General features: G+C 44.0%; 1 protein-coding gene and 1 non-coding gene across 4 annotated transcripts; one reads left to right on the forward strand and one right to left on the reverse strand.

Moving 5' to 3' along the window:
• The first annotated feature begins 514 nt into the window (after positions 1–514).
• On the forward strand, positions 515–9,532 carry LOC123449086. 3 transcript variants are annotated; one of them, XM_045126172.1, is made up of 14 exons: positions 515–701; positions 1,006–3,315; positions 3,399–3,701; positions 3,787–4,523; positions 4,606–4,784; positions 4,862–4,982; positions 5,167–5,420; positions 5,516–5,728; positions 5,810–5,902; positions 5,990–6,091; positions 6,217–7,074; positions 7,177–7,412; positions 7,534–7,642; positions 9,259–9,532. In XM_045126172.1, exon 2 carries the CDS (start codon positions 1,863–1,865, stop codon positions 3,054–3,056), a length of 1,194 nt encoding a protein of 397 aa, XP_044982107.1. In that variant the 5' UTR covers positions 515–701; positions 1,006–1,862; the 3' UTR covers positions 3,057–3,315; positions 3,399–3,701; positions 3,787–4,523; positions 4,606–4,784; positions 4,862–4,982; positions 5,167–5,420; positions 5,516–5,728; positions 5,810–5,902; positions 5,990–6,091; positions 6,217–7,074; positions 7,177–7,412; positions 7,534–7,642; positions 9,259–9,532. The 3 variants fall into 3 exon arrangements, 2 of the variants coding, with proteins under 2 accessions (XP_044982107.1, XP_044982108.1); XM_045126173.1 differs by having other exon boundaries at positions 5,591–5,728; XR_006631958.1 differs by lacking the exons at positions 1,006–3,315; positions 3,399–3,701; positions 3,787–4,523.
• A 14,232-nt stretch (positions 9,533–23,764) lies between these two features.
• On the reverse strand, positions 23,765–23,960 carry LOC123451497. Its single transcript, XR_006632354.1, has one exon. It is a non-coding gene; the product is annotated as a U2 spliceosomal RNA (small nuclear RNA).
• Positions 23,961–25,603: the final 1,643 nt, after the last annotated feature.

Here is a 25,603-nt window from a genome sequence, read left to right on the forward strand (position 1 = left end):
TGTCTGGTTTGCCTGCTCCCCTGCATCCTTCATCACCCTTCTTGGTTTGTAGCAGCTTCTATGTCACTCCTTGGAATGTAACAGATTTTATTCCAGGCTCATAAACTAAACTGGTGCATTCAGTCTGTAGTATTTTCTTTCTAAAGTTGCATCTTCTATTTGTCATCTTGGCTTGATCAAATAAACAGGGAAGACAGCAGTTTTTATTTGATGTGATAGCTCATACAACCTGTATTAAGTGTATCTTTCTACTAGAATCGATTGAACTGGAACTTGAGTTGTTACTGCATCCATATGTGTGCCTTTGCTGTCATTTACTATGTACAATTATATTTCTAGTTGAATCAAACTGGAACTTGAATTGTTGTGGCATCTCTCACGTGTGCTTCTCTGTCATTTACTCTGTACAATTATTGGCTGTGAACTGATCCAATTATTTCTGGAGGCCTACTCTGTACAATTATTGGTTGTGAACCGATCCAATTATTTATTTGTGTACTTGTGTCTGGTTTGCTATAGGGCACAGCAGCCTCGTTAGGACAGGAGGCCACTGTACCCAGCGTTGCCTCCTCCCTGAAGCCGGAGAACCCCCGCTGCCGCCGGAAAGGAGTTCAACTCGCCACCTCCCCGACCTCCTCGCCTCATCCTCGACCTACTCCATCTGAGCCTGAGAAAGCTGCAGCGACCACCACAACAAGAAGGTGTGTTTCTTCTCTGAATTTTTTGCCACTACTACTCTCTGAAAAATACTCTTCTGTTCTCTGAAAAATTACTGTCGTGTTCCCTGAAAAATGCTTGATGAGGTTCCTGATAGGTTTTGTGAGGTTCATGTTAGGTTCATGTTAGATTCATGCTTGATATAGGTTCAGTTATGTTTCTGTTTGATTTTTGTCAGGTTCACTTAGCTAGCTAGGTTGTGGTTAGGTTCAGTTAGCTTGGTTACTGTTAGGTTGAGTTAGGTTGTTAGATTCATGTTAATTAATCAATCTTTCTGCTATGTCTTAGGGGCATTTAAACTTGTTGAAAATGGATAAGAGTTGGATGGAGGAGGACAGACCCAACCAAAAATACATTGATGGTGTAAAAGGATTTATACAATTTGCTTTTACCCATGCCTCAGCAAAAGGGAACTCAATATTATGTCCTTGCAAGAACTGCTTAAATATCTATTGGCTTGAAGCTAGTATTGTGAAGGAGCATTTGATATGTGAAGGGTTTGTTAGTGGGAATAGAACATGGGATATCATGGGGAGGCATCATCACCTCTTTCACCTGTTAGGGATGCTGATATAGAGCAATGTGATGAAGAAGTAGAGGAGGGGGTGATTTAGAAGAAGATTGAATTAGCTGGAATGATTAGAGACATGAGACATGATTTTGGTGATTTGAGCAATAATGAAGATGATGGGGGTCATCATGCTGACGAAAGTGACCCTTTTCAGCAGTTAGCAGGTGATGCAGCAGAAGAACTATATCCAGGTTGCACCTGTTTCTCAAAGCTTCGTTTTGTTGTGAGATTACTCCACATCAAATCTCTTGGAGGGTGGAGTGATAAGAGTTTTAATATACTGTTAGAGTTGCTGACAAAAGCCTTTCCTGAAGGGCCGAAGTTACCTAAAAACTTTTACGAAGCTAAAAAGATGACAAGATGCCTTAGGCTTGATTATGTTAGCATCCATGCATGTGATAATGACTACATCTTGTTTTGGAAGGAGCATGCAAATGCTGATTCTTGCCCTACCTGCAAAGCCTCTCACTGGAAAACTGAACAGAAGAGACCTCATGGGAGACAAGGACACAAAACCCCGGTGAAGGTTCTACGCTATTTCCCAATAACAAAAAGGTTGTAGAGACTGTTCATTATGGAAAAGAGTGCAAAAGACTGCATGTGGCACGCCGATGATCGTACAAAAGATGGGCTTCTAAGACATCCAGCAGATTCTCCTGCTTGGAAGCATTTTGATGCCATACACACTGACTTTTCCAAAGATAGTCGCAACCCGAAGTTGATTATCACATCTGATGGCTTTAATCCTTTTAGGATGATGAATTCTACCTATAGTATATGGCCAGTTATTGCAATTCCAATAAATCTTCCTCCTTGGTTCTGCATGAAGCAACCAAACTTCATCCTATCATTGTTGATTCCTGGCCCAAAGTCACCTGGGAAAGATATAGATGTTTATCTCGAGCCACTTGTTAATGAGCTAGATTCTCTTTTTGAGAAGGGAGTCCGAACATATGATGCCTTCAAGAAAGAGCACTTTCAGTTGCATGTTGTTGTTCACTCAACTATTAGTGACCTCCCAGGTTTAGCCACTCTAGCCGGAGTTGCCACCTCTGGTGAGCATGGTTGTCCCAAGTGCCACTTACTTACTTGCTCATTCTGGCTGACCAAAGGCAAGAAAACCTGCTATATGGATCACTGTAGGTTCTTAGGTCCAAACCACAGATATAGAACAATGGATAAGGCATTTTTTAACGGCAAGGTGGAATCTAGGACAGCCCCTGATCCACTTACCGGAGATCAAGTGAATTCCCTTACAGAGAACATTCATACTGTATTTGGAAAAGACCCTAAAGGAAAACAAACCATAAGAAAACGTAAGCGTGGCGATCCACCCCAAATTTTCAAAAGGAGATCCATTTGGTTTAAGTTTCGCTATTGGAAAGACTTGTTGCAGCCTCATAATATTGATGCCATGCACATTGAAAAGAATGTGTGTGATAACATAATGAACACACTACTGGGCATCGACGGGAAAACAAAAGATAGTATTAACTCTAGTCAAGACCTTCAGTTGCTTGGAATAAGGAAGGATCTTCATCCTGTTCCAGTTGGCAAGGATACATTTGATTTGCCTCCTGCCCCATACTCAATGAACCCTAAGCTGAGGAAGCTATTTTGTCAAGTTTTGAAAGAAGCCAGGCTCCCATATGGTTATGTGTCCGACATACGAAGGAATGTCAATGTTAAGAAGAAGAAGATTATTGGGTTGAAGAGCCATGACTGCCATATTCTGTCGCAAAAAAAAAAAAAAAATTGTTTCCACTAGCAGTTAGGAAAACATTGCCGGAGGGAGTTAGTGCTGCATTGATCCGTGTGAGTAATTTTTTCAAGAAAATATATTCTCCGGTCATTTGTATAAGTGATATGGAGAAGCTAGAGGAAGAAATAGCAGAGACACTATGCATTCTTGAGACCATATTTCTACCAAGTTTCTTTGATATGATGGTCCACCTTATGGTTCATCTTCCACTCCAATTGAGGCTAGGGGGTCCAGTGAAGTACAGCAGCTTGTTCCCTACAGAAAGGTCATTTTCTGAACATGTTTGTGTACATAAGTCATTTATATGTAACAAAAAGAACTAATATATGTTTAGTATATTTTGAATAGGTTTTTGTGCACCTTGAAGGGGCATGTTCGTACCAAAAGCCATCCTGAAGGGTCAATTGCAGAGGGTTACATTTTTTATGAGTGTCTTAATTTTTTCTCTCGCTATTTAGAAGGAGTTGAAACCATATTTAGTAGAAATGGCATGAATGATGCTCCTGAGCCAGAGTCTAGTAGTATGCCTTTCTTTAAGAGCAATGGACATTGTGTGGCTTCAAAGTGTACTGTTACCTTGGATCAAAAGACATGGCTTCCAGCACATAGATATGTATTGTTCAATTATGACAACATAATTCCATACTTGAGGTATGTTAAACTTTTTTGTTACTAGAGTATGTGTTTGCATTGCTGAATGATTTTCTTAGCTTACATATGTATTGACTTCCCGCAGCAAGCATAAAGAGTATTTACTCTCAATTGGCTATCAAAATGCCTTGATTGAAAAAAATCATCATGAGAAGTTTCATGAGTGGTTTAGGCTGCATGTGGCATAGCTAGTTGACAGCGGTGAAGAAGTTTCTGAAGAGATCCAAATTTTAGCTAAGGGCCCCTTATTTGTGGCTAGGACATGTGGTAGTTACACTATTAATGGGTACAATTTCCATACAAATCTTATGATGAGGGTAGGCCTACCCAAAGCAGTGGGGTGGCTCTAGTTTCAACAGTGTCGTCTTCCTCCAATGGAAGTAAAACATACTGTGGTGCGATTACTCAGATTTTAGATTTGGATTATGATCATAAGGGAAATGTAGCATTCTTCAAGTGTGAATGGTCTGACAACCGTGTGCAAGACAAGTGGGTTAAAGTTGATAGATTTGGTATCACAGATGTGAACCTGAAGCATGTAATCCAAACAGGGGATAAGTTGAGTGATGATGAACCATTCATTCTAGCATCTCAAGCAACTCAAGTTTTCTATGTTGAAGATCCTCTTGCTCCAGAATGGTTAGCTGTGAGACAACCGCCATACCAACGAAACCTGTATGATATGTTTGGCACTGGAAATGGGAATTCCGTGGAGGTGCATAATCTGGATAGTAATGCAACTCTCAGCATTGATCTTAGAGAGATACCTCGTACTAGGACAGATATAGATGGAGTACTTGTTCCTGCAAAAGAGATGAAAAAGTGTGTGATGTTTACTTTAATTATTTATTACCTACTTCACATTGCATATATTTGTTCTAATGTTCTTGCATGGTCTTTTCAGGAAAAAGAATGGAAAGAGGAAAAGGGTTAAGTAAAGAGGTGCAAGCAATGGTTGATAGAAGGAGGGAAGTGTTGGCAGAAAATGCGGAGAAATTAAAGTCTTTGGGGATTGCTGGTATTTCTGTTGATCCTGTGAGACAAACAAAGAAGAAGGCGATGACAAACTTCTTGAAGTGTCATGTTTGTATTTTATTTCCTTTATTCAGAAACTTATGTTTACATTTGTAGAGAGCTATAACTTATGTTTTCATTTATAGAGAGTTGTCGTGCCTGTTCCACAATCAACACGAGTGCTTAGATCCCGTTCAGCTGTAGCCGCCTCTGATTATAATGAAGATGATGAAGATATGCTTGCTGGCCAAAATGAAGAAGATGAAGGTATCAATGTCACCATCATGTCTTATTTGCTAGTTATTAGTTTCTAGCAAATCTGCATGATGCTTGTGCCAAACATCAGCGACACTTTATTTGGCTGATGATTGCTTTTTTTAATTGGCAATACAGCTTAACTTCTTTATTTAAACCACTAATACTAGTTTTGCTTCTTGTTTCCATATGCAAGGTCTTGGTGGTTCGGGTGACCAAGAGACCGAGAAAAGTGGTCGAAAGCGCACTAGAATGCACAAAGTGTATGACAGAGCCAACAAACCACCAATTCCAGTGTCATTTTATGAAAGAGGACAACCAGATGGAGACAATGCCTCAGAATTTAGCAACTTCATTTCAACCATTGTCAAAACTCATATCCCTCTTTGACACGCAGACTGGAGACTAGTTGATGTTGCAAAGAAGAGTGGTTTACTGACTACCTTGAAGGTATGATCATGTAGACTAGAGACTATAGTTGTTGTAGCGTGTATCGTGCTTCCATGTTTTGTAGTGATCTAATAGTTCCAATAAATACATGTTAGAAATATTATGTTGTTGACGACAAGCTTAAGGACTATGTCGTGGGAAGTGCTCATAAGAAATGGCGATATTTCTAGGCAGAATTGAAGCAAAAGTGTTTTAAGCCTGAACAAACTGATGAGGAAATCTATGCTCTAGTTAAGGAGAAGGATAGTAGAGTAAGCGTCGATGATATGGAATGGCTTGTCAAATTTTGGAGAAGTGAACTAGCTGAGGTGAGTCATTTCTGCCTACGGTACACACTTTAGAGTTTAGTTCAGGTTTTCACAATTTACATAATGTTTCTGTTGTCATAGAGACGCAGTGAACAAGGGAAAAAGAATCGAGAGTGCCAAAAGATACTTCATAGAACAGGAAGCAAGAGTCATGCATGTATTACAACTGAAATGGTATACTAATGCTCCCTTTCTTTCTAAAGTTAATTGTGAATGAGGTGCTGCTGAGTATTATTAATGCTCTTTTCCTTCTAAACTTAGGAACAAGAGAAAGGATATGCTCCTCGTAGAGATGAAGTGTTTGTTAAAACACACAAGAAAAAAGATGGAAGTGTTTTGAATGCAGAAACGACAAAAGTATTGGTATGTACTTTTATTAATTCTTATACTTTGTGCAAATTATTTTATATCTGTTGTTTATATATTTTCCTATTAATTCCTGTGAGCCATCCTTAATGCCCTAGTAATTTCTGTTATTCTTATTGTAGAAGGACATAGATACTGCAATTGAAGAACATCCTGAGCTGTTAGAAAAATCCATCAATCAAGGTGACATCTTGACACATGTACTAGGGAGTGAGCGAAATGGCTATGTTAGGGGCGTAGGATTAGGACCGAGTGCCAGTTCTCTTGTTATTCCAGGAGCTGCAAATCTTAAATCTACAAAGCTCCAAATGGCACAGCTGGAAGCTGCAAAAGCTAGGTAAGAAAACGAAGCTCTGACGAATGATATAGAGGAAATAAGAGTTGATACCAAATCTCAGATTGATGCCATGATGGAAGAACTACAAAACATGAAAAGTATGCTATCACAATCTGTTGCTGGAAACAATACCATGCATACTGCTAATAATGAAATTGAACTTCACCCTCAAGTTAGTGTAGGAGACTATTCAGACGCATTAGAGAATTCTGTTCATGATGTCGACAACAGTGCTGAGGAAGATGTACTGATGCAAGAGTTGATGGAAGCACAAAGGAAATTTCAAGAGAAGAAAGCAGAAGCAGAATTGATGATTAGGAAGAAGAAGGAAGCAGCAGCCCAACGACTGAACATTGCAGCAGAACTAGAAAGGAGGAAGGAGGATGAGCTACTACTAAGGATGGAGGATGAGGTACTGCAGAAGAGGAAGGAGGATGAGCTACTACAGAGGATGGAGGATGAGCTATTGCAGAAGAGGAGAGAGGATAAGCTACTTCAGAAGAGGAGGGAGGATGAGCTAGTGAAGAAGATGAAGGAGGATGAGCTACTGCAGAAGAAGAAAGCAGAAGACCTGATGCAAAAGAAAAAGGAACAAGGCTTGCAAAAGAAGAGGGAAACAATAGCTACACAAAAGAATAATCTGGTGACTTAGTCCTTCTCTAATTCTTTTTCTTAATTTTTTGGGAAAGCAAATAATTGGTATTGCTTAGTTCTAACTCCTGATTCACAAATTATTTTCAAAAAGGCAAAGAAGTGATTTTGTACAATATTTACCATGATCATGGTACACCTGTGGCAAAAGCTATCATTCTATCAACTCATAGGAAGAAGATCGTAGGGGGTCATGAGCTTGGCAATGAATGTTGTGAAATTGTCGTCAACTACATCATCAAAAGAGATGCCATGTTGCCTTGCCCCATTGGTAATGTGACTAACATTGGACAAGCTCAAGGAAGAGCTATTGCCTGGCCATATAAACATGTAAGATTATTTTCTGTTCAAGCTAGAGGAAGAAAATATATTCATATGCAGCTGGAGTTTCTAACAGATCTGTTCTTTATATGCAGCTGGAGTTTCTAACAAATCTGTTCTTTATATGCAGCTGGAGATGGACAAGCCAAAGACAACGGCATCGTCACCACCACAAGCAGGAATCTCTCCCACGAGGTCCGCTCGAGTGGCCACCAGCCGTCAGTAATGGAATCGACAAGGTAACTACTTCTGCTCTGTCGAGGTGTTGGCAAAAACCCATGTACAGATCTCTATTTACTTACATAGGTTATTTATCCAGTTCAAGGTGGTAATATTTACAACAGCGTCCTGTGTTTTCTTTACATAGATAAATTACCATTCCTTGCGTCATGTGGTAACATCCCTGTTTTGACCATCAATTTTCTGTCAACATACTCATATTGCATTGCTTCAATTAGAAAATACATCAAGCAAAACTATAAAATGCAACAAGATGTACTTTATCCTTGTCTCTGTACCACCAATATCAGATTTTGCCTTGTCTCCGTACTTTAGCCTCGTACACTTTGTAGTCGAGAATAGGGAGAGAAAAGAGATGCTCCAGGCCACAGGCCCTCCACTTTGTAGCATCAGATTATTTATAAGTTGCCTTTGTGGGTTGTTTCATTCTTATGTCCTCGAGGCCGTCGGCCCTCCACATCCTCCTAACTCTTTACATTCATGCTCAAACTTAAGTTGTCTGACTCTAAAAATGGTGGTATTTATTTTCCCATGTTGAAAATGCTCCTTCTTTTACCAACTTTGTAAGTACCTGCACAAATGTACAACAATATATGGATCAGCATGAGGCATTTCTTATCTTTGGGCAACACATTTGTGCAGTTTTCTTTTCTAGTTTTCAATCAGCCTTTTCAGTACAACAATCCAGTAAAAAGTGACTGGCTACTTATACGAGTGTGCGACTTCCGTCTTGGACGTACGTGATGCGTGCATGCATGCATTTTTTGCTTTGAGCATATAAGAACTGGGTAACCACCTAGCTTTAGCTACTTGTGACTATCTAATCTAGCTAGATCAGCCAATTAATACCGTTCGTCCGTGGCCAAAATGGTATAACTATTATTATTTGCAGAATATTTTGATTTAAAGTGCGAAAACTGAATGCATTCAGTTTGGTAACTGAAACTGGATAGGCTGAAACTTGCTTTGGTCTGGTTAGAGCTCCGCAGAATCTCGTGCGGTTGCTCAATCAGGTCCAATCTATGGTCTGGATGAAGCACCCGTTCTGCATCCAGTGCAGGACGAACCCCCTAGCGTACTACGCTACTATGCACAGGGCGCCGCGGGCGCAGAGAATAAGATCCAGTAGAACTGTTTTACGAGTCTGCACTAGTGGGGGGCATCTGACCTTATTGCAACAATTTTGTGATGCAATTCTATTCGATGTTTATACGGGTTTCAGCTCATATTCTGTCTACGTTGTTCATACGCGTTACACCTTCTCTCCTCTGCTACTCTGCTTCCAATAAAGCATGCTCCTGTCCACACAGAAAAGTTTTGCAAATTAGCTTAGATAAACTGATTCCAAGCATATTGACAAATTGCCATGGTCAAGTTTTTATTGCTAGTTAAGCACTCACTCTTTGTGTGAAAAATCTGCGCTATAGGAGAGATTTGTTAGGCTATTGCACTAGTATGTTCGCTCGTGTTTGCATCTGTTTAGGGCGTACTCGTGCGTGTTGGGTTCATGTCAATTACTTGATGTTGGGTTCCTTTTTGTTATGTTTTGTTCAATTGCACTAAATCATCTAACTTCGAGCAAGCAGTCGCACTCATTTACATTTCTTTTCTTCAGGTTAATCAACATTGCAAGATGTTGCTCATCATCGCAAGACTCGATGCTGCATGGAATCGATGGCTTAGAAATATTTTGTTGTTGGGTGTGGGTGATGTACTTTTGCACTGGATGGAGTACTTGTAGTTCATTTTCTTACGTGGATGAAGAACTTCTGCACTGGATGAAGTCATCTCGACCATGTTAAACTTGTGTGTGATGCTATTTGCGTTGCCTATGTATGAACACGTTATGGCTTGAAATGAAGTATCTTGTCTGTGATACTTGCAATGAAGTATTTTCTCTGTTTGATCTATGCAAATTTTAATTTTAAATTTTGAAATGGACAAAACCTATTGTGTAACTAAAGGAAGGAAGCTTCAGAAAGTGCCAGGGCAGCTAAACTGCCGGCAAAATTCATCCCGGCACGCAAGGTGTTGTTGATCGTCTCCTGGACACGCGGCAGAGAAATTGCCGGCATAGGTTATCCAGGCAATCGTCTCCTGGACACGCGGCAGAGAAATTGCCGGCATAGGTTATCCAGGCAGGCCCGTGATAGGGAAAACAGGGCAATTGAACTGCTAGGAAATATTTGCGTGTCGGGAAAAGTCTCCAGGCAGGCCGGGGGCCTGCCGGGAATGATAGGGAAAACAGGGCAATTGAACTGCCAGGAAATATTTGCGTGTCGGGAAAGACTTTTCCCGATAGGTGTATTCCGGACAGGCCGGCCCGCCGGCAAAGATCCATTGCCGGCACTCCAATTGCCGTTTATAGTGGCTTGTCCCGGCAGTTGGTGCGCCCTTAGATTCTGCTTGTGGTGTAGTGACAACTTTGGAGAGCTTCGTACCATCATGCGCCTATTACTTCCGGCTAATGATGAATCCATGGTTTTCTTGAATCCTTTGACTAGACAATGTGACATATAGAAGGGTAGATGAGATCAGGAAAAATATGGACCATTTTCTGCACAACCAGAATGGCGCCATTTTGTTAAATCCCTTAAAGGTTAAGAGAATCTGTTATGGTTCTGAATACTGTTCCTAGCCAGGGACTAAAGGTTCCTCTCGAATATAAGAAATCACAACCCAAGCATTTAATAAATGTTAAATTTGCATAGAATAAAGGTTAAGAGGCCCTGTTCGAGATCATACGCTCTCCGATACCACATGAGAATGAAGAAGATGACGGCTCGCAATATCTGAACAATACCGGTGATGGTATGATGTTCGATGAAGACGAACGAATAGATGAAGTCCAGAACAATGATAACGAAGGAAATGTTGTTCTTCAAATAACAAACACCTCTGGATCGAGCAAATCTTCTACGAGCAGCAAGGCAGTTCGAGGCCCGACCAAAATGTTGTCGGCTGGCGTAAAGTACAACATCGATGCCAAACCTTATGGTGAACCTAATGAACCTAAGAAGAATGCGAAGAAGTTCATTCTTCAATGCAAAGTTATTGTCAGGGACCAAATCCCGATCTCCGTTCAAGAATGGAAAAAGCTAGCAAAGGGAGATTCAAATGTTACTTTTGTCGGCCAAGGAGCAAAAAATCTGCTTTTGGGAATTGCTCATGTCACATTTCACCCTACCAGATCATTTGACATATGCAGATCTGGAAAAAGTCAAGAACAGTGCTCTTAAGAAGATGACGATAGCATTCAACAACCACAAGAAAACTATATGGGCCGTGTATGTCAATGCAGGAAAGCAGACTCCAAAATTCGAGGGAAAACTGGAGAAGGCAAGAGATCAGTGGGAAGCTTTCGTGAACTTCAAGGAATCGGAAGTAGCTCAAGAACGGTCAAGAAAAACCAAGATTAATGCCACGAAAAAGAAGTGGCACCATAAGTTGGGGCCTCGTGGCTACGAGGTGGCCCGGCCTAAGTGGGATCTCGTTGAGCAAGAGATGATGGATGCAGGGGTCACTCTAGTTACAAGGAGCTGGGCCCCCAGGTGCAGGGCTTGGTTCTGTGGGCATGGGGGGACGTTTGACCCAAAGACAGGCGATGTTTTGGAGCAGTCATGTCTTAAAGGAGCCAATGTAAGTTTACTTGTTGCAATAGAAGAGGCTCGAACGGGGGTGTTCACGCCTAACAGAGAGAACGATGAGCTTACCGCGCCCTGAAGAATCCTGAATATCCGAGAAGAACATGAGGCAAAGGCGTTGTTCCGTGGTTTGAGGGGTTTGCGGACTGGAACACCCACTACAGAAGCCGTCCGAGAAAGAAGCAGCACGAGGAGCAGAAGATGAAGCTGGAGGAGGAGCACATGAAGCAGGAAGCAGACCGCCTTCGCATCGTAGAATCAAAGCACGCGGAGTTGGAACTCGCTTTCAAGCGGCAGCAGCAGCAGATCGACTCACTTAGCCAGGAAAGGGGGTCTCAGCGGCGACAACAACTAGCGGATCGAGCATTGGATAACACCATCCCATCCATGCCGAGAAGCAGCGTGGGTTCCTCCCCTGGCGATGATGCACTGGATAGATACCATATGGATGATATCATAGATACGACAACTTGTGAGCTACACATAAAAGTGAAGAACATATCCATGAAGGTGGAGGACGGCTATGCTTATACAAATCCCCCTGAAAAAACCTTCCATTGCAATACGATTCCAGCTGGCTATGCTCATGTCGGGGTTGATGAAGTGGTGGCAGGATATTCGGGGCTAGAGCTTGACATTCCTGGAGGTGACGACGAGCACACACTAGGAGAGGTCATACATCATATCATTCTATGAAGAAAGGATTGCACTGTCTTTCCAAGGCCACCGACACCGCATTAGCCGGCTCCTCATCCAAGTCCGCCACTGCGTGAGCCCACTCCTCCTCCTCCAAGCCCGGCACTGCGTCAGCCGATTCCTCCTCCTCCAAGCCCGACACCGCGTCAGTCGACTCCTCCTCCTCCAAGTCTAGCACCGCGTCAGCCGACTCCTCCTCCTCCAAGTCCCGCACCGCGTCAGCCGACTCCTCCTCCTCCAAGTCCGGCACCACGTCAGCCAACTCCTCCTCCTCCAAGTCCGGCATCGTGTCAGCCGACTCCTCCTCCTCCAAGTCCGGCACCGCGTCAGCCAACTCCTCCTCCAAGTCAAGCACCACGGCAGTCGTCTCTGCTACCACAACGGGCTCCGCCGCCTCAGCAACAGCGAAGAGAGGCACCGCAGCTACGTCGGCTAGCATTACAACAAGAGGCAAGAAATTCAGATATGGTCCAAGCCTCAAGCCTATTCCGAGGTTGCCTTACCACCTGACTCCCGAGGGAAACACATCTGAAGTGCAAACCCAAGTGAAGGCCCACTTTGGACTGAAACTCCCCCGCCGCCAAAGGAGATCATACATTAGCATGTCATACAACACTTTATTGATAATTCTCAACCAGCTGTCAAGCATATCGACTCGGACTATGAGCGCTCTATCAAGAAGTCATATCAAGCACAAAAAAGGAGTCGAGCTCGAGCTCGAGCCACGCAGCTGGCAAAAAATGCGGGAAAACTATTCCCCGACTGGGAGAACAAGCAGTGCAATCGATCCCACGCTACAAACATATGTGATTAGCGCCGATCAGCAAATGGTAATAACCGACGATCATAGAAGGCAGGCTAAAGAGGCTGGTGTCGCTGTAGAACAACTCCTATGCATCGAGGACTTCCAAACGTTTACACATGAGCAACTACAATGGAAATATGTCTGCGGCCAACATATGGTCAAGCCTGAGAAGATCCCGCTTCTATCAACGAGAATGTATGAATTGCATCAATGGTACCTGAGAGTAGTAAAGACTACCGATCGAGAGCCCCTCATGGTGAAAGTCCAGGGAGAGCATTAGTACCATCAAAAAGATTTGTGGGCTGAGTATCAAGAAATGTTTCAGTTATTCAATCAAGACGCACTCGACAAATCTCTCGTCGGTTGCTATTGTGTGTAAGTGATTTCTTTCTGTAATTTAAGTCTCTAGCTAGCTGTAGTGCTCGTTCATTACCTGTAATTATCCTCACTATATATTCTTTTCTATGGTATTATGCAGAATGAAGATGTATGAAATGAAAAAAACTGGACGCTATGGCATTGGGTTCATCGACCCAAATACCATTAATGAAGAGACATGGACGCATAAATGGGAACGAAAAGACACAAAGAAAAGCTTGGTAGAGTTCTTGGTGCGATTAAATACCCAACCAGAAATACTACTTCCTTACAACTTCGGGTGAGTGACACTATCTTGTACTACAAATTTTGTTTTTGCTTACTCTAGATTTTAATAAGTGTAGTTGATGAGTTATATATGCACATGCCCGCTTAATTACACAAACGTGTACGCACGCAGTTCTCACTGGATCTTGCTAATCATTGAAGTTGACGAGGGAAAAGTTATAGTACTGGACTCACTACTTAAAGACGATAGAGACTACACAATCGTGAGGGGTCGACATGTAATTTCAATCATTATTGAACTATATGCCGGTGTCTTTAGTTCATTTCCTGATATCAACCAATTAATAACTGTTGTATTCATTTTCTTTGCCGACGGACAAGGCTTGGGAAAAATTCATCAAACAGGTTGAAGGCCAATGGAAACAAAAACTGAAATGGGTGCGACCCACGGTAATTAATTAAGTAGTACTAGCTAGCTACCATCTCTTTAATTCTAGTTTCAATATCATTATCATGCTTGATTAATTATTACCTAATTGGATTCTATTCTCATAAAGTGCATGGGGCAGGCGTCGGGGAATAATTTATATGCATACTACGTTTGCGAGAACATTCACATGATGACGTTCGAAAGGTTCAAAAGTGATAGGCAACTTATGGTACATTTGACAGAACTCTATACACAATTCTTTTTATCATGATCTAATATATACACACACAACTAATATATTTAAATTGATCTTCTTTTTTAATAAAGATGCAAGACAGGCGGGATCAAACTCCTACCAACGAATCGCGTACGAGCAATTCCACAGAAAATAGCGGGATTTTTGCTCGACCAAGTCATAGATCCCAAAGGAGAATACCATTACAAGCTGTAATGCCTCCATGTAATGATTTGCAAATTATAGGAGAAATTGTATTATATATATGTGTGTACGTGTAAATGGTCGTGCGAGAAATTCGATGATATATATATATATATAATCGGTTCTACAAGAATTTCTATTTTTAAATATGCATAACGTGTACATTATGTAGTAACGTAAAATATGTTTAAAAATATAAAGAATTAAATGGAAAACACAAAATTAAAAGGAAAAATAAACGAGAAACCCAAAACTCCTAAACCTTTTAGTCCCGGTTGGTGTAAGGCCCCCAGCCCCCCGGCGCGGGCCCGTGCCACGTGGTGGGCATTCGGTCCCTGTTCATGATAAACCGATACTAAAATGGAGGGGGGGGGGGCTTTAGTACACACCCTTTACTGCTGCACAATAGGTCCTTACGAACCGAAACTATTGCCTCATTCTGCACTAGTGATGGCATCTCCTTCGTTCATATGTGATCTATGCTATGTGCAATATCGTAAGAACAAAATACCTTTAAGGTTGAAATCAGGAGTATCAAAAGGGTTCACGAATAGAAAGGAGAAAATCAAGAATTGGTACAAAAAGAAAATAGGTATTTGTACCATAAACTTTGTACGTCCAATACGCTAAGAAGACCCTCTGCTCAACTACTCCTTCGAGGACGCCCGTCATGCTACACCTTTGACACAAGAACGAATCAACATGTATTTGTTGAATAAAAAATATCCACACAAAACGTACCAAAGGGTGACGAAAAATGGATCTGAGACTTGAGGAGAGAAAAACTATCATACTGACTATTTTACATTAATTTACTTAGCAATTATTACACCATAACAATTTTTTATGGAACGAAGATACCTGTATATAGAAGTAAATAATTGCCTACACACATGAATGGTTAAATGAACATTAGATTATTTAAGTCCATGACTCATTGTAAGGTTGCAATTGGGCACTTAGAGACATAGACGGCTTAAATTAAACTTTGCTAATCAATCAACAACCAAATTGAAGATACAGAGAAGAATCTAACTTTCTTGTGAGGTTTCACGATGAAACAATCTCATTACCAATCAATGAAGAAAAAATGTCACTCACTCCACTTAGATCACAAACATATGACTATCCGTGAAAATTGATTAAACGGTCTACTACATCAGATGCCAAACAATGAAATCGTGGAGACTAAAAACAAATGAAGAGGGACAAGCACTGCAATTTATGACAACTGTATTGATAGCACGTATCCAAGAAAATGGTAGGTTTACCTTGCGGGGGCAGTATGACGCTGGTAGCACATCTCTGAAGGTCGATCCCTCATAGTGAGACTCGGATCCTACTGCCCCCACATTATGGAAACAAACTCTTAAGGGCTTGTTCGGTTAATCCTCATCACAAGGGGATTGGAGAAGATTGAAGGGGATTGAGGTGGATTTTGACTTACAGGGGATTTAATCCTCCTCAATCCATTCCAATCCCCTTCAAATCCGTTGCAACCGAACAAGGCCTAAAGGAAGAAAGAAGTTTATTTAAACACGATTACTCGCCCCAACTTCCTCAACTTGTACACAAATTGTTCGAAGAAATAATGGGGGATCATGTAAGAGTGCTAGTTTGGCGTAAAGCTTGATAAGATTGCAAAGGTCCTCCACCTGGCATCAAGACAATAATTCAAATTTAGGAGGCCATCAGAAATCACAATAAGTATAAGTGTGTAGTGAGCAAACATCGGGCTGCAGTCTCAACTTTTTGTGAGACCAAGTGTTTTAAGACGAAAGTAAATTAGAACTATAACACCAGCAGCTTAACTACCTGAATATCGTGTTGCTAACTTGTGAAATAACAGTAGATATGTAGGTACATCTCCTGAATGTTGTTGAGATGAGATAATGAAGGTCATAAAAAAGAGAAGCACCGTTCATGGGTCGCCTCCTGCTAGGGCGACTCGGGCGGAGATCCACCCCACTCCCGAGCCGCCTCCACCGCGTCCTCCCCTCCTCGCCGCTGGATGAAGCCGTCGGGCGAAGCCCCGGTCGGCCGATGGGGGTGGCGAAGGATCACTTCCCTCCCACGTCCGGATCTAGTGAGGCAGGTCACCCATCGGTGTTGGGGCGCCTCGCCCTCATTTGTGAAGCAGCGAGCGGCGGGCCGATGGCGGCGGCGAAGGATCACTTCCCTCCCACGTCCGAATCTGGTGAGGCAGGTCACCCATCGGTGTTGGGCCGCCTCGCCCTCTTTTGTGAAGCAGCGAGCGGCGGCTCGCCTCCGGCGATGGCTCAAGGAGGCGGGGTGGTGGTGGGTGGAGGCGACGAAGCTGCAACGTGGCGTGAAAGATCGGGTGGTGCAGGTTGTTGGGCGCGTCCGCGTGGTCATGGCGGCCATGGTGTTTGCGGCCGGCGGCTCGACGGTTCAGCGGCGGCGAAAGGTGGCCAGTGGTGGCGGCTACGTTCGGGCTGGATCCAGGGCGGCGGTCTTGGACGGTGGCGGCACGTGAAGCTCGGGCTATCCACGACGGCATGGTGTGGTGCAGTCCCCGTCCAAGGCGGATCTGCACCAGCGATCTCATAGTCTTTTACTATGGATTCGTTCGGATGAGAAACGGTGACGAGCGCGCAGGGTCCATCTCGGCGGCTCCCGCGGTATGGCGAGGTGGGGTGGGAGCCCTTTGTAATGCCCCAAGTGTAGAACCTACCCTTTTTGGACCTACTTCATGTGGGACCACCTTGTCAGAGATTGTGATGTTGTCATTTTGAGCCATGATTTCATGTGTGTCCCTTATTACTTGCTTCCCTTGCATGCATGCATAACATATCATTCCTTGCCATACCTTATGATTGCATGTCATGATCATGTTTGCATATGTTCTTACTAGGAGTAAGTATTGTGGTTTTATATTTCATGTGTTCATGTGATGTGTGACTTGTGTGGAGTGTAGCATGTGTTAGCAAGTGCTTATTTTTTTCAAAACCAACCACCTTCTCCCCCTCTCTATTTTCCCCTATGAAAAATTTCACCTCTTCCTTTCCCTTTTAAAATAATGCCCATGTTTTAGCTAAAATTGTGGTGGATGAGAGATGTGAGTTGCTGGTTTTGAATGGGTGTTTATAGGTGCATATAAAATTACAAAACAGAGACAATAATTCTGTTTTGTGAAATATTATTTGCTCCTAAAAAACTTGTTCTTGTTTTATTTAAATAGGTCGTATTTTTATATAACCAGGGGGTATTTCCTTTTGAATTTATCCGAGTAATTTTGCCTTGTGCTATTTTTTTTCCATCTCTGTGTAGTTTTCTAAATAGAACCCCCCCCCTAGCGTTTTACTTCTCTTCTCTGCCGCAACCTGTGGGCTCCCTCCCACTTTGCTGGCCCATTTAATCTTCCTCCCTGCGCTCGGAGCCCACGCCAGCGGCCTCATTCCCTCCTTCTGACGCCGTTTCCTCCCTGTGCGAGCTGTCCGTCAGGTGCCAGAGAGAACACGCGCGACGCCGTGAGGTCTCACGGACGTTCAGGTCCCCCTTTTTAAGCGCGTTGGCGTCCGTGCCTCCCTCCCCTCGACTAGGGTTCCTCCATTCCCTCCTGCCGCCGCCACCTCTCTTCCTTCCCTTCTCTCTTCTCCCGTCGGCAGGTGAGACTCTGTAGGGTTAGACCGAGAGTGAGCAGCTCCCCGCCGGCGATAGTCGCGCCCCCGCCTCTGTTCGCCGCCGTCGCCATGTCTGGGAGCTCGGGGTGGATCCCTGCGATCCATTCCCGGCGCTAGAAGCCCCGGAGATCGGCCACACCGACGACCCCGAGCCCGTCAAGGACGTGCCCACGGTGTCTTCTTCCTCTCCTTCGGTTCTGCAGATCAGGAACTTCTTCGTCGACGGCCTTCTTCCCCTCCGACGCTCCTCCTTCCCGATCGGCGCCCCCTCTTCTCCCCAAGGTGAGGATCATCGCCCCCTTGCCTCCTCCTCCTTGGTTCGGTCAAGATCCGAAGTAGGGTTCTTCGTTTCTTCTGTGTTGCCATTCGTCAGAGAGTAGCGAGTTGTGCGTGTGCGTAGCATGGTGTGGTAGGCGTGTTGCTGTTGTTTGGTAGTAGTAGGAGCAGGAGCTCGCCTCCATCCGGCGCGATGAGCCGCTGCGGCAGCAGGGCGTGCGCCTTCTTCTCTGTCGCCAGGCTTCTGTCAGCAGGGTGTACCAAGGCAGCAGGTGTTGGCGTGTGTATCTCTCTTTCAGGGCGTAGGTAGGCTCGTAGCAGTAGCAGTGGATCTTCCCCCTCGTGCCAGCAGCGCCGCGGATGGGGAGCTTCCCCCTCGACGTTGGAGTGTGCAATTGGATCTGCGTATGTTGCCTGCTGTGTCTCTGATGAGTAGGGTAGATCAGAGGGCAGATCAGCACGGGAGAATCCCTTCTTTTTCTTTTCTTGCGCGTACTAGTTCAGACGTCGATCCGTAGTGCAGTGGTAGCGAGTGGTTGTGCCTGATGAGAGGGTGCGGGTTCGATCCCCCCCTCGGCCCTCTTTTGTTTTGGTGATTTTATTGCACAGTGACCACAGTAACAGATTACTCTGTTATTTCCTCCACCCTGTCGACAAAGTGACAGTGGTGTGGTGGATTGGTGCTGTTACTGGACACCAGAGGCTCTGGGTTCGATTCCCAGGAGCCCCTGTTTCATTTTTTCTTTTTGTTTTGTTGTCTTTTCTTTTACTGCCTATTTTTTTCTGTTTTGCTAACTCTTAGACAAAGTGGTATTTTAGTTCATTTCCCTGCTAGTATAGTTAGGTGCAGATTTCTTTGTGTGTGTGTTTTGCACACTAGTGAGTGATAGATGATGTTTGCTAGCCTTGTGAACTTATGATGTTTGCACTTTTGTGGTGTGAAGAAACCCTTGGTAGAAGTTTGTGTAATTTGTCTTGGTTACTTGTAAGTGGTGTGCCTTAAGGTGTGAGAGATTGTACTAGTTAAGCATGTGTAGGTGGAGCTTACTAGTTAAGCATGGGTAGATTCTTGTGGGGGTTGCACCTTGAGGGTGACATGACTCCAAGGGTGTTCCTTGTGGTACATGTGAGAGTGTGTACCATCACATGCCCATATGTGAGGGTGTGCATACTCTCTTGTTAGCATAGAGTTATATTTTGTTGTGCTTGATGCCAGTGATGGTGTGGTGTATGTGTTGGTGTTGTGGATGTGCATGACACAAACATGGGGTTCAAACCCCCATGTCACCTTGTCATTGCGCACATGAAACTCACCCTATGTAGTAGTCATTTTAGAAGAATACTTTATGGAGTTGCATTTACAGTTTTGTTGAAAGTTTGGTCCTTGATTCCATGGTATAGGTGGAGCCCAAGGGCATGGGTTTTTGTGTGTTAATGGAAGGGGTTTTTGCTTTACACCATAGTGGTGTAAATTACCTCTTGGTGTCATGTGTGTGCAATCTATGCCTAGACAAAGTGGGCATGTGGCTGGAAAATTCCAGATTTTTGAACTTTGAAAATTTCACTAAGTCTGGGATGCTGGAAACATTTTCTTCCCCTGTAGATGAGGATGTGCTGGTCATTCTGTTGAGAACTGGCCTTAGTTCAGTGCTAGTATTTTGAACCTGATATGTTTTTGAAGCTTCCTGTCAATTTTCAAATCATTTGGAGTCCAGTAGCTTGTGTTTTGATTGCTGTCAAAAAGCTTCAGAACAGAAACAGAAACTCAGGTGCAGGAATTTTCACTAAGTCCCTGAGATCTGATGGTTTTGGGAAAGTTTGTGGCCTTGTATCTTCTAGAGTTTAATTACTTTTGCTGTGATTCTTGCTGGTGCTTGTAGTGTTCTTGGTTGGCAACAGCCACATATATTATTTGTCATGTTTGTAGACCTGTAGCTATGTTGCATGTTGCTCCCAAACAGCTAAGATGCAGATTCTGGCAGATTATGTAGTTTTGCCATTTTATTCAAAGCATGTGCTTAATTGATGTTGTGGTGTTCTACCTTGCTCCATTTCATTCATGTTGGGTTATTACATGCCTTGGCTACCTGGGAATACCAGGTTTGTGCCAATTGGGAGTGTGGTGTTGAATCTTTCACGTAGAGCTTCATATCTTGTTTTGTTGATTCCCGTTGATCCGTAGCTCCGTTTGCAATGTCCTTTATATGGTTTTGCACCGTTTTTACGAGCTGCATCTGTTCATGTCATTCTCATGCATGTCAAAATAGCTTAGTGCACAGTTATGTCCAGAAACTTGTTGTAGTTTATTTTTGCTTGTGCTAGTGATAGAAATAGTGGTGCATGCTCAACTTTCATCTCATGCATCATGTGATTGTTGCATCTTGTGGTGCTTCTGTTCATTGGCTGTTATTCTTATGTTGGGTAGCACCGGGAGCGGAGAACGAATACGTGGAGTCAGGAGAGTACGTGCAGGACGATCCAGAACCATTCCAAGCTGAGGATATCACAGGCAAGATGATATGACCTTGATTCCATCTCTAGACTTGTTATATTAGTTTCATTTCCATGTCATATTGCTCGCTGCCTACCACTGAAATTAAGTTGCCTCTTCATATGCCATGAGCCCATACACCGTTCCCCTTCCTAGCAAACTTGTGTGGCTAAGTAGGCTTGCTCAGCTACTAATGTTAGCATTGTTAGTTGCAGGTGTTGTAAACTCATGTGATGACATGAGCTTGATATCATTATATTAAATTCTGTTATTTATTTAATGCACCTATATACTTGGTAAATGACGGGAGGCCTAGCCTTTTGCCGGGTGCTTTGTTCCGTTATTGCCGCCTTAGTTACCGGTTACCGGTGTTTGATTCCATAATGATCGCTCCTAACACGTTCGGGGTTGTTATGGGGACCTCCTTGATAAATCGCGTAGTGTTAAGGCTTGTCCGGCAGGACCCAACTTTGGTGTTAATTTGCTAAATAATAATCTGCATAGGGAGTAGCTACCCCGAGGTTTCTTAATCAACAACCCGGGCCAGTGCTCCTCATGAGTGTTGGTCCAAACTGGGCAGACTATGGGGCCACCACAGGGCAACCTGGGGTTTGGTATACCTGTAGTGTGACTCATCCGGCGTGTCCTGAGACTGAGATACGCGGCTCTTATCAGGGTCGTCGACACGTCGGGAGGTCCTGCTAGCCTTGCCTTACCTTAGCGGTATATCTTGCGTATAGGAATCCCGGTGAAGCTTTGGTTTCACCCAGAGTTGAGGTTTTCCTCTAAGGAATCCGACGAGATCACGAGATTCGTGATAGAGGATGCCTTTGCGGCCTGTGTTCGTTTGTGATGGACTAGTTGGAGCACCCCTGCAGGGTTTAATCTTTCGGAAAGTCGTGCCTGCGGTTATGTGGCAATTTGGAATATTTTTTTAACATCCGGTATTAGAGAACTTAAACATAAACTAATAAAACTGCCAACTGTGTGCATAACCGTGACTGTCCCTTCGAAGATCTCTCTTCGATCGGGAACACGGTGGGGTTATGAATGCCGTAGGTAGGTGTTCAGGATCACTTTCTGATCAAGTAATCCCGACCGTTAGCGTAGACCACCTTCACTTCTCTTTTGCGTAAGTTAGCCACTTATTCAATCATAGGATGCAGCAGCCTGATACACTTCATTCCTATCTTACCCAATAACATGACTAGTTCTGGCACCAAGGTCTTAGATTGTTGAGTCCCCGTGGCTCACGGACTCCTCCGAAACTCCCAGCAGGTACAGGTACCCCAGAGGCAGATGATCCCGACGGCACCCAGCTGGCGTGGCAGTACGACGAGGAGACAGACCGCCTTTACGTGAACTATCCAGAGGACTGAGCCGTGGTCGTGATCGTGGGCCTGCAGCGGGTAGCATAGCATTTTCCTTGATTTGTAGTCCGTACCGGAACTACCTTGTTTATGTCTGCGTTGTACTCTGTATTATTAATAAGAAGACAGTTGAATCCCAAATTGTCTACTTGTAATTATTATTTTGTGCTATGTTTACTTGCTTGCGAAACGCTTAGATGCGCTTCTTTCCTATTCGGGGGCCTCGACCCCCAGATCGGAAAGGACCGCATCTTGGTCGTTACACCCTTCTCCCAGGCTCGAGTGGTGGCACATTCAGACAGTGGCCGGTGCGCCAGGGCTCCTATAATGGCAGTGTTGTCGTGGATGGTCGTTGGATTTTGGCGGCTAGATCTGGGGCTTTGAAGGCGGTCAGGATGGTGCACAAGTTGTCGGGTGGATTTTTTTGGGACGGATCCGGGTGAAAACCTTGTCTTCGCCGGTGGTCGGAGCCGGTGATGACGACGCCCTTATCGTGGTTTCCTTCATGAAGGCATCATCAAGGTGAAGCTCCCAACTCCACCCTATACATGTGGGGTAAACCCTAGATCAGCGGATCGGATGACGACGACACTCTTGTGTCATTTCCCCCTTGGGGGTCATTCTTGAAGTTGTACGCGGGCTCGAGGGACAAGTGGTCGGCATCTTTGGTGGAGCGGTGCTTCATGCTACATATGCATGGCGGTGGATCTCGGCGGCGTGGAGTAGTGAAGTCTCGGCGTCTGATGTGTGGCGATAGACTCGCGCAGGAGGACGGCGCTATCTGGTGTCGTGGTGACGTCCATGGCAGAGAGGCCTATCAAGGTAGATGCGTTAGTAGCTCCTTTGAGGATGGATCGATGGTAGACTGAGGTGGCGACCCTTCAGCGTGTACGTTGGTGCCCACTAGGCGTGCACCGGACCGGTGTGTCACCCAATCCCGGCGTTGTGGCTTGGATGGGGCATCCGACTTTAGATGTTAGGGTTTGGTGCGATGCCTGTTTGGTATTTGACCCGAACATTCGGCACCCTTCATCAAAGGGATAGGTGTAGCGACAGTCAACATGGTGGCTTCAGGCATACTGATGTATTACTTTGTAAATGTCTTGATGAATAATTAATAAAATAACTGCATGCATCGTCCAAATGCAGAGACCGGGGTGCATCCACTTTATCTAGAAAAAAAGCAAGAACACTACTTTTTACTTTTTACTCATAAAGTTTGTAAAATTTGAATGACGAGGATGTACAAACATAGATTTGTATCGTCCAAGAAGGTGCATGTACATAAACTTTGCAAAATCACATGTTCCAAGCAGTATTCAGTCACATGTGTGGATCCAATCCCTAGAACAATTGAACTGCAATGCCAATCCCTAGAACAATGGAACTGCAATGCTGATTTTCACTTGATGAGATCCTCGTTTCTAATATTAAATATTAAACAGAAACAAAAAGAAAACATTCAACCTCCAATTACATCGATCAGGCCATGCCTTCTTCAAATTTGGTAACAGGCAGAGAAATCACAAAACAACCTGTCGCTAGATAGAGATTAGTGGCAGATTTATATCAACCCACCAAGAACAGACAATTAAAACCATAAGAGCAAGCGTTGAACAGCAGAGGCGCTCTGTGCTCTTCAGTTTAACACAGTTCAGTTGCAAAAAACCTCTTCAGTGTTAACACAGTTCAGTTGCAAAAAACAATTAGCTTGTTTTGGTTGGGGTGCGCCGGCGCAAGCAGCAGTGCAACGCCTGGGCGACACCTAAGGACCCCAGCAGCAAGCTACTGTTGTGGGCCCTTCCCCACAAAAAATAAATTTAATATCATTGTGAGCACATGGCTCACATATCAGATATTAAACTGATAAGAACAGATACTACACTTGATCTTAGCCAAAAGGCCGAGAAAGGTATGCTTCTTCCTGGCGCCCTGGGTCTGCTTATATAGCACGTCCTCGCCTTCCTTCCGCTGGGACTGCGCTAGGTGGGACTAAACGAAAGCGCTGCGCTCGCACAGCAGAGCTCTCCGTTCGGTTGGTTGTTTTGGAGCCGAGGCGCTGGTCGGTTTGCTTGGGCCGTACAGGTGAATATAAGGCCGAACATAGGTGGGCTGCTGATTCCTCGTAACATACATGGCCTGACAGTGCAATTACTAAAAAAATAAGACAGTGCAACTACCCGTCCCTTGAGCCTTCACGCATAAATATTATTTTCTCCTGGAAGAAACGCATACATTATATTTTCTTGTTCCCTAAAAAATATTTATCCTTCTAGAACAAACGCATGCATTGTTTTTTTCCTAAAAATAAAAATGCAGCATTTTGGTTCGGCGCGGTGGAAGAAAAGGTGACGAGGCACGGGAATGATCTTTTGCCATGGCAACTCTAGCACACCTTTTATATCTTCCCGATCAGAAAAATAACTGTTATTTTACAGCTTTAGAGTGAAAAAGTGTCCCGAATAGATCCCGTAAAAACGGCACACCCTTTAAAAAAAAGAAGGGGCGCGGTAAAAGTGCCCCTTCGACCCGTGAATACACACTTTTCGTCCCCGTACCGTCGGCGCCCTGTATCTCGCGAAAACGGTTGGCGGGAGGGACATTTAAGCCCGTGTCGGTTCCCTTCCTCGTTCCGCAACGCCGACTGCTACTGCAACAAAAGACCTTCCAATGGCGCGAGAAATAGGCGTGTTACGGCACCAGGAATCCTTCTACTACGGCTACGCCTTAAGTGACTTCCTAGGCAAATATGCAAAGGATTTCCCCTGTGGCCTTGGATCCTTGCGTTGGTGTTCCCTCGAAGCGGAAAGGGTGATGTAGCGCATCGGTGGTAAGTATTTTCCTCAGTTTGAGAACCAAGGTATCGATCCAGTGAAGGAGTATCACAAGAGCGTGCACAAACACAAAAAGCTTGCTCCCAACGCTATGAAGGGGTTGTCAATCCCTTATAGATTGTTCGCCAAGTGAGAACTGAAAGCAACAAAGTAACAAGCAAAGTAAAAGCGTAGGTGGAAACGATAGGTGTGAATAGACCCAGGGGCCGTAGTGTTTACTAGTGGCTTCTCTCATGAAAGCAAGTAGATGGTGGGTGAACAAATTACTGTCGAGCAATTGATAGAACCGCGCAAAGTCGTGACGTCATCTATGGCAATGATTATATCTATAGGCATCACGTCCAAAACAAGTAGACCGATACTTTCTGCATCTACTACTATTACTTCACACGTCGACCGCTATCCAGCATGCATCTAGTGTATTAAGTCCAAAAGAACAGAGTAACGCCTTAAGCAAGATGACATGATGTAGATGGACAATCTCATATCTACAACAGAGCCCACCTTGTTACCCTTGATGGCAACTACACGATGTGTGCCTTGCTGCCCCTACTGTCACTGGGAAAGGTCACCACACGGTAAGAACCCAAAACCAAGCACTTCTCCCATTGCAAGAATCATAGATCTCGTTGGCCAAACAAAACCCAAGACTCGGAGAGACTTACAAGGATATCAAATCATGCATATAAGAAATCGGCAAAGACTCAAATATATATCATAGATAA

Source organism: Hordeum vulgare, chromosome 4H (genome assembly GCF_904849725.1).
Source record: "Hordeum vulgare subsp. vulgare chromosome 4H, MorexV3_pseudomolecules_assembly, whole genome shotgun sequence".
Lineage (NCBI taxonomy): Eukaryota > Viridiplantae > Streptophyta > Magnoliopsida > Poales > Poaceae > Hordeum > Hordeum vulgare.

Bases quoted from the DNA above. Each gene is read 5' to 3' on its own strand.
- LOC123449086 (XM_045126172.1), top strand. From the start codon at position 1,863: ATGGAAAAGAGTGCAAAAGACTGCATGTGGCACGCCGATGATCGTACA.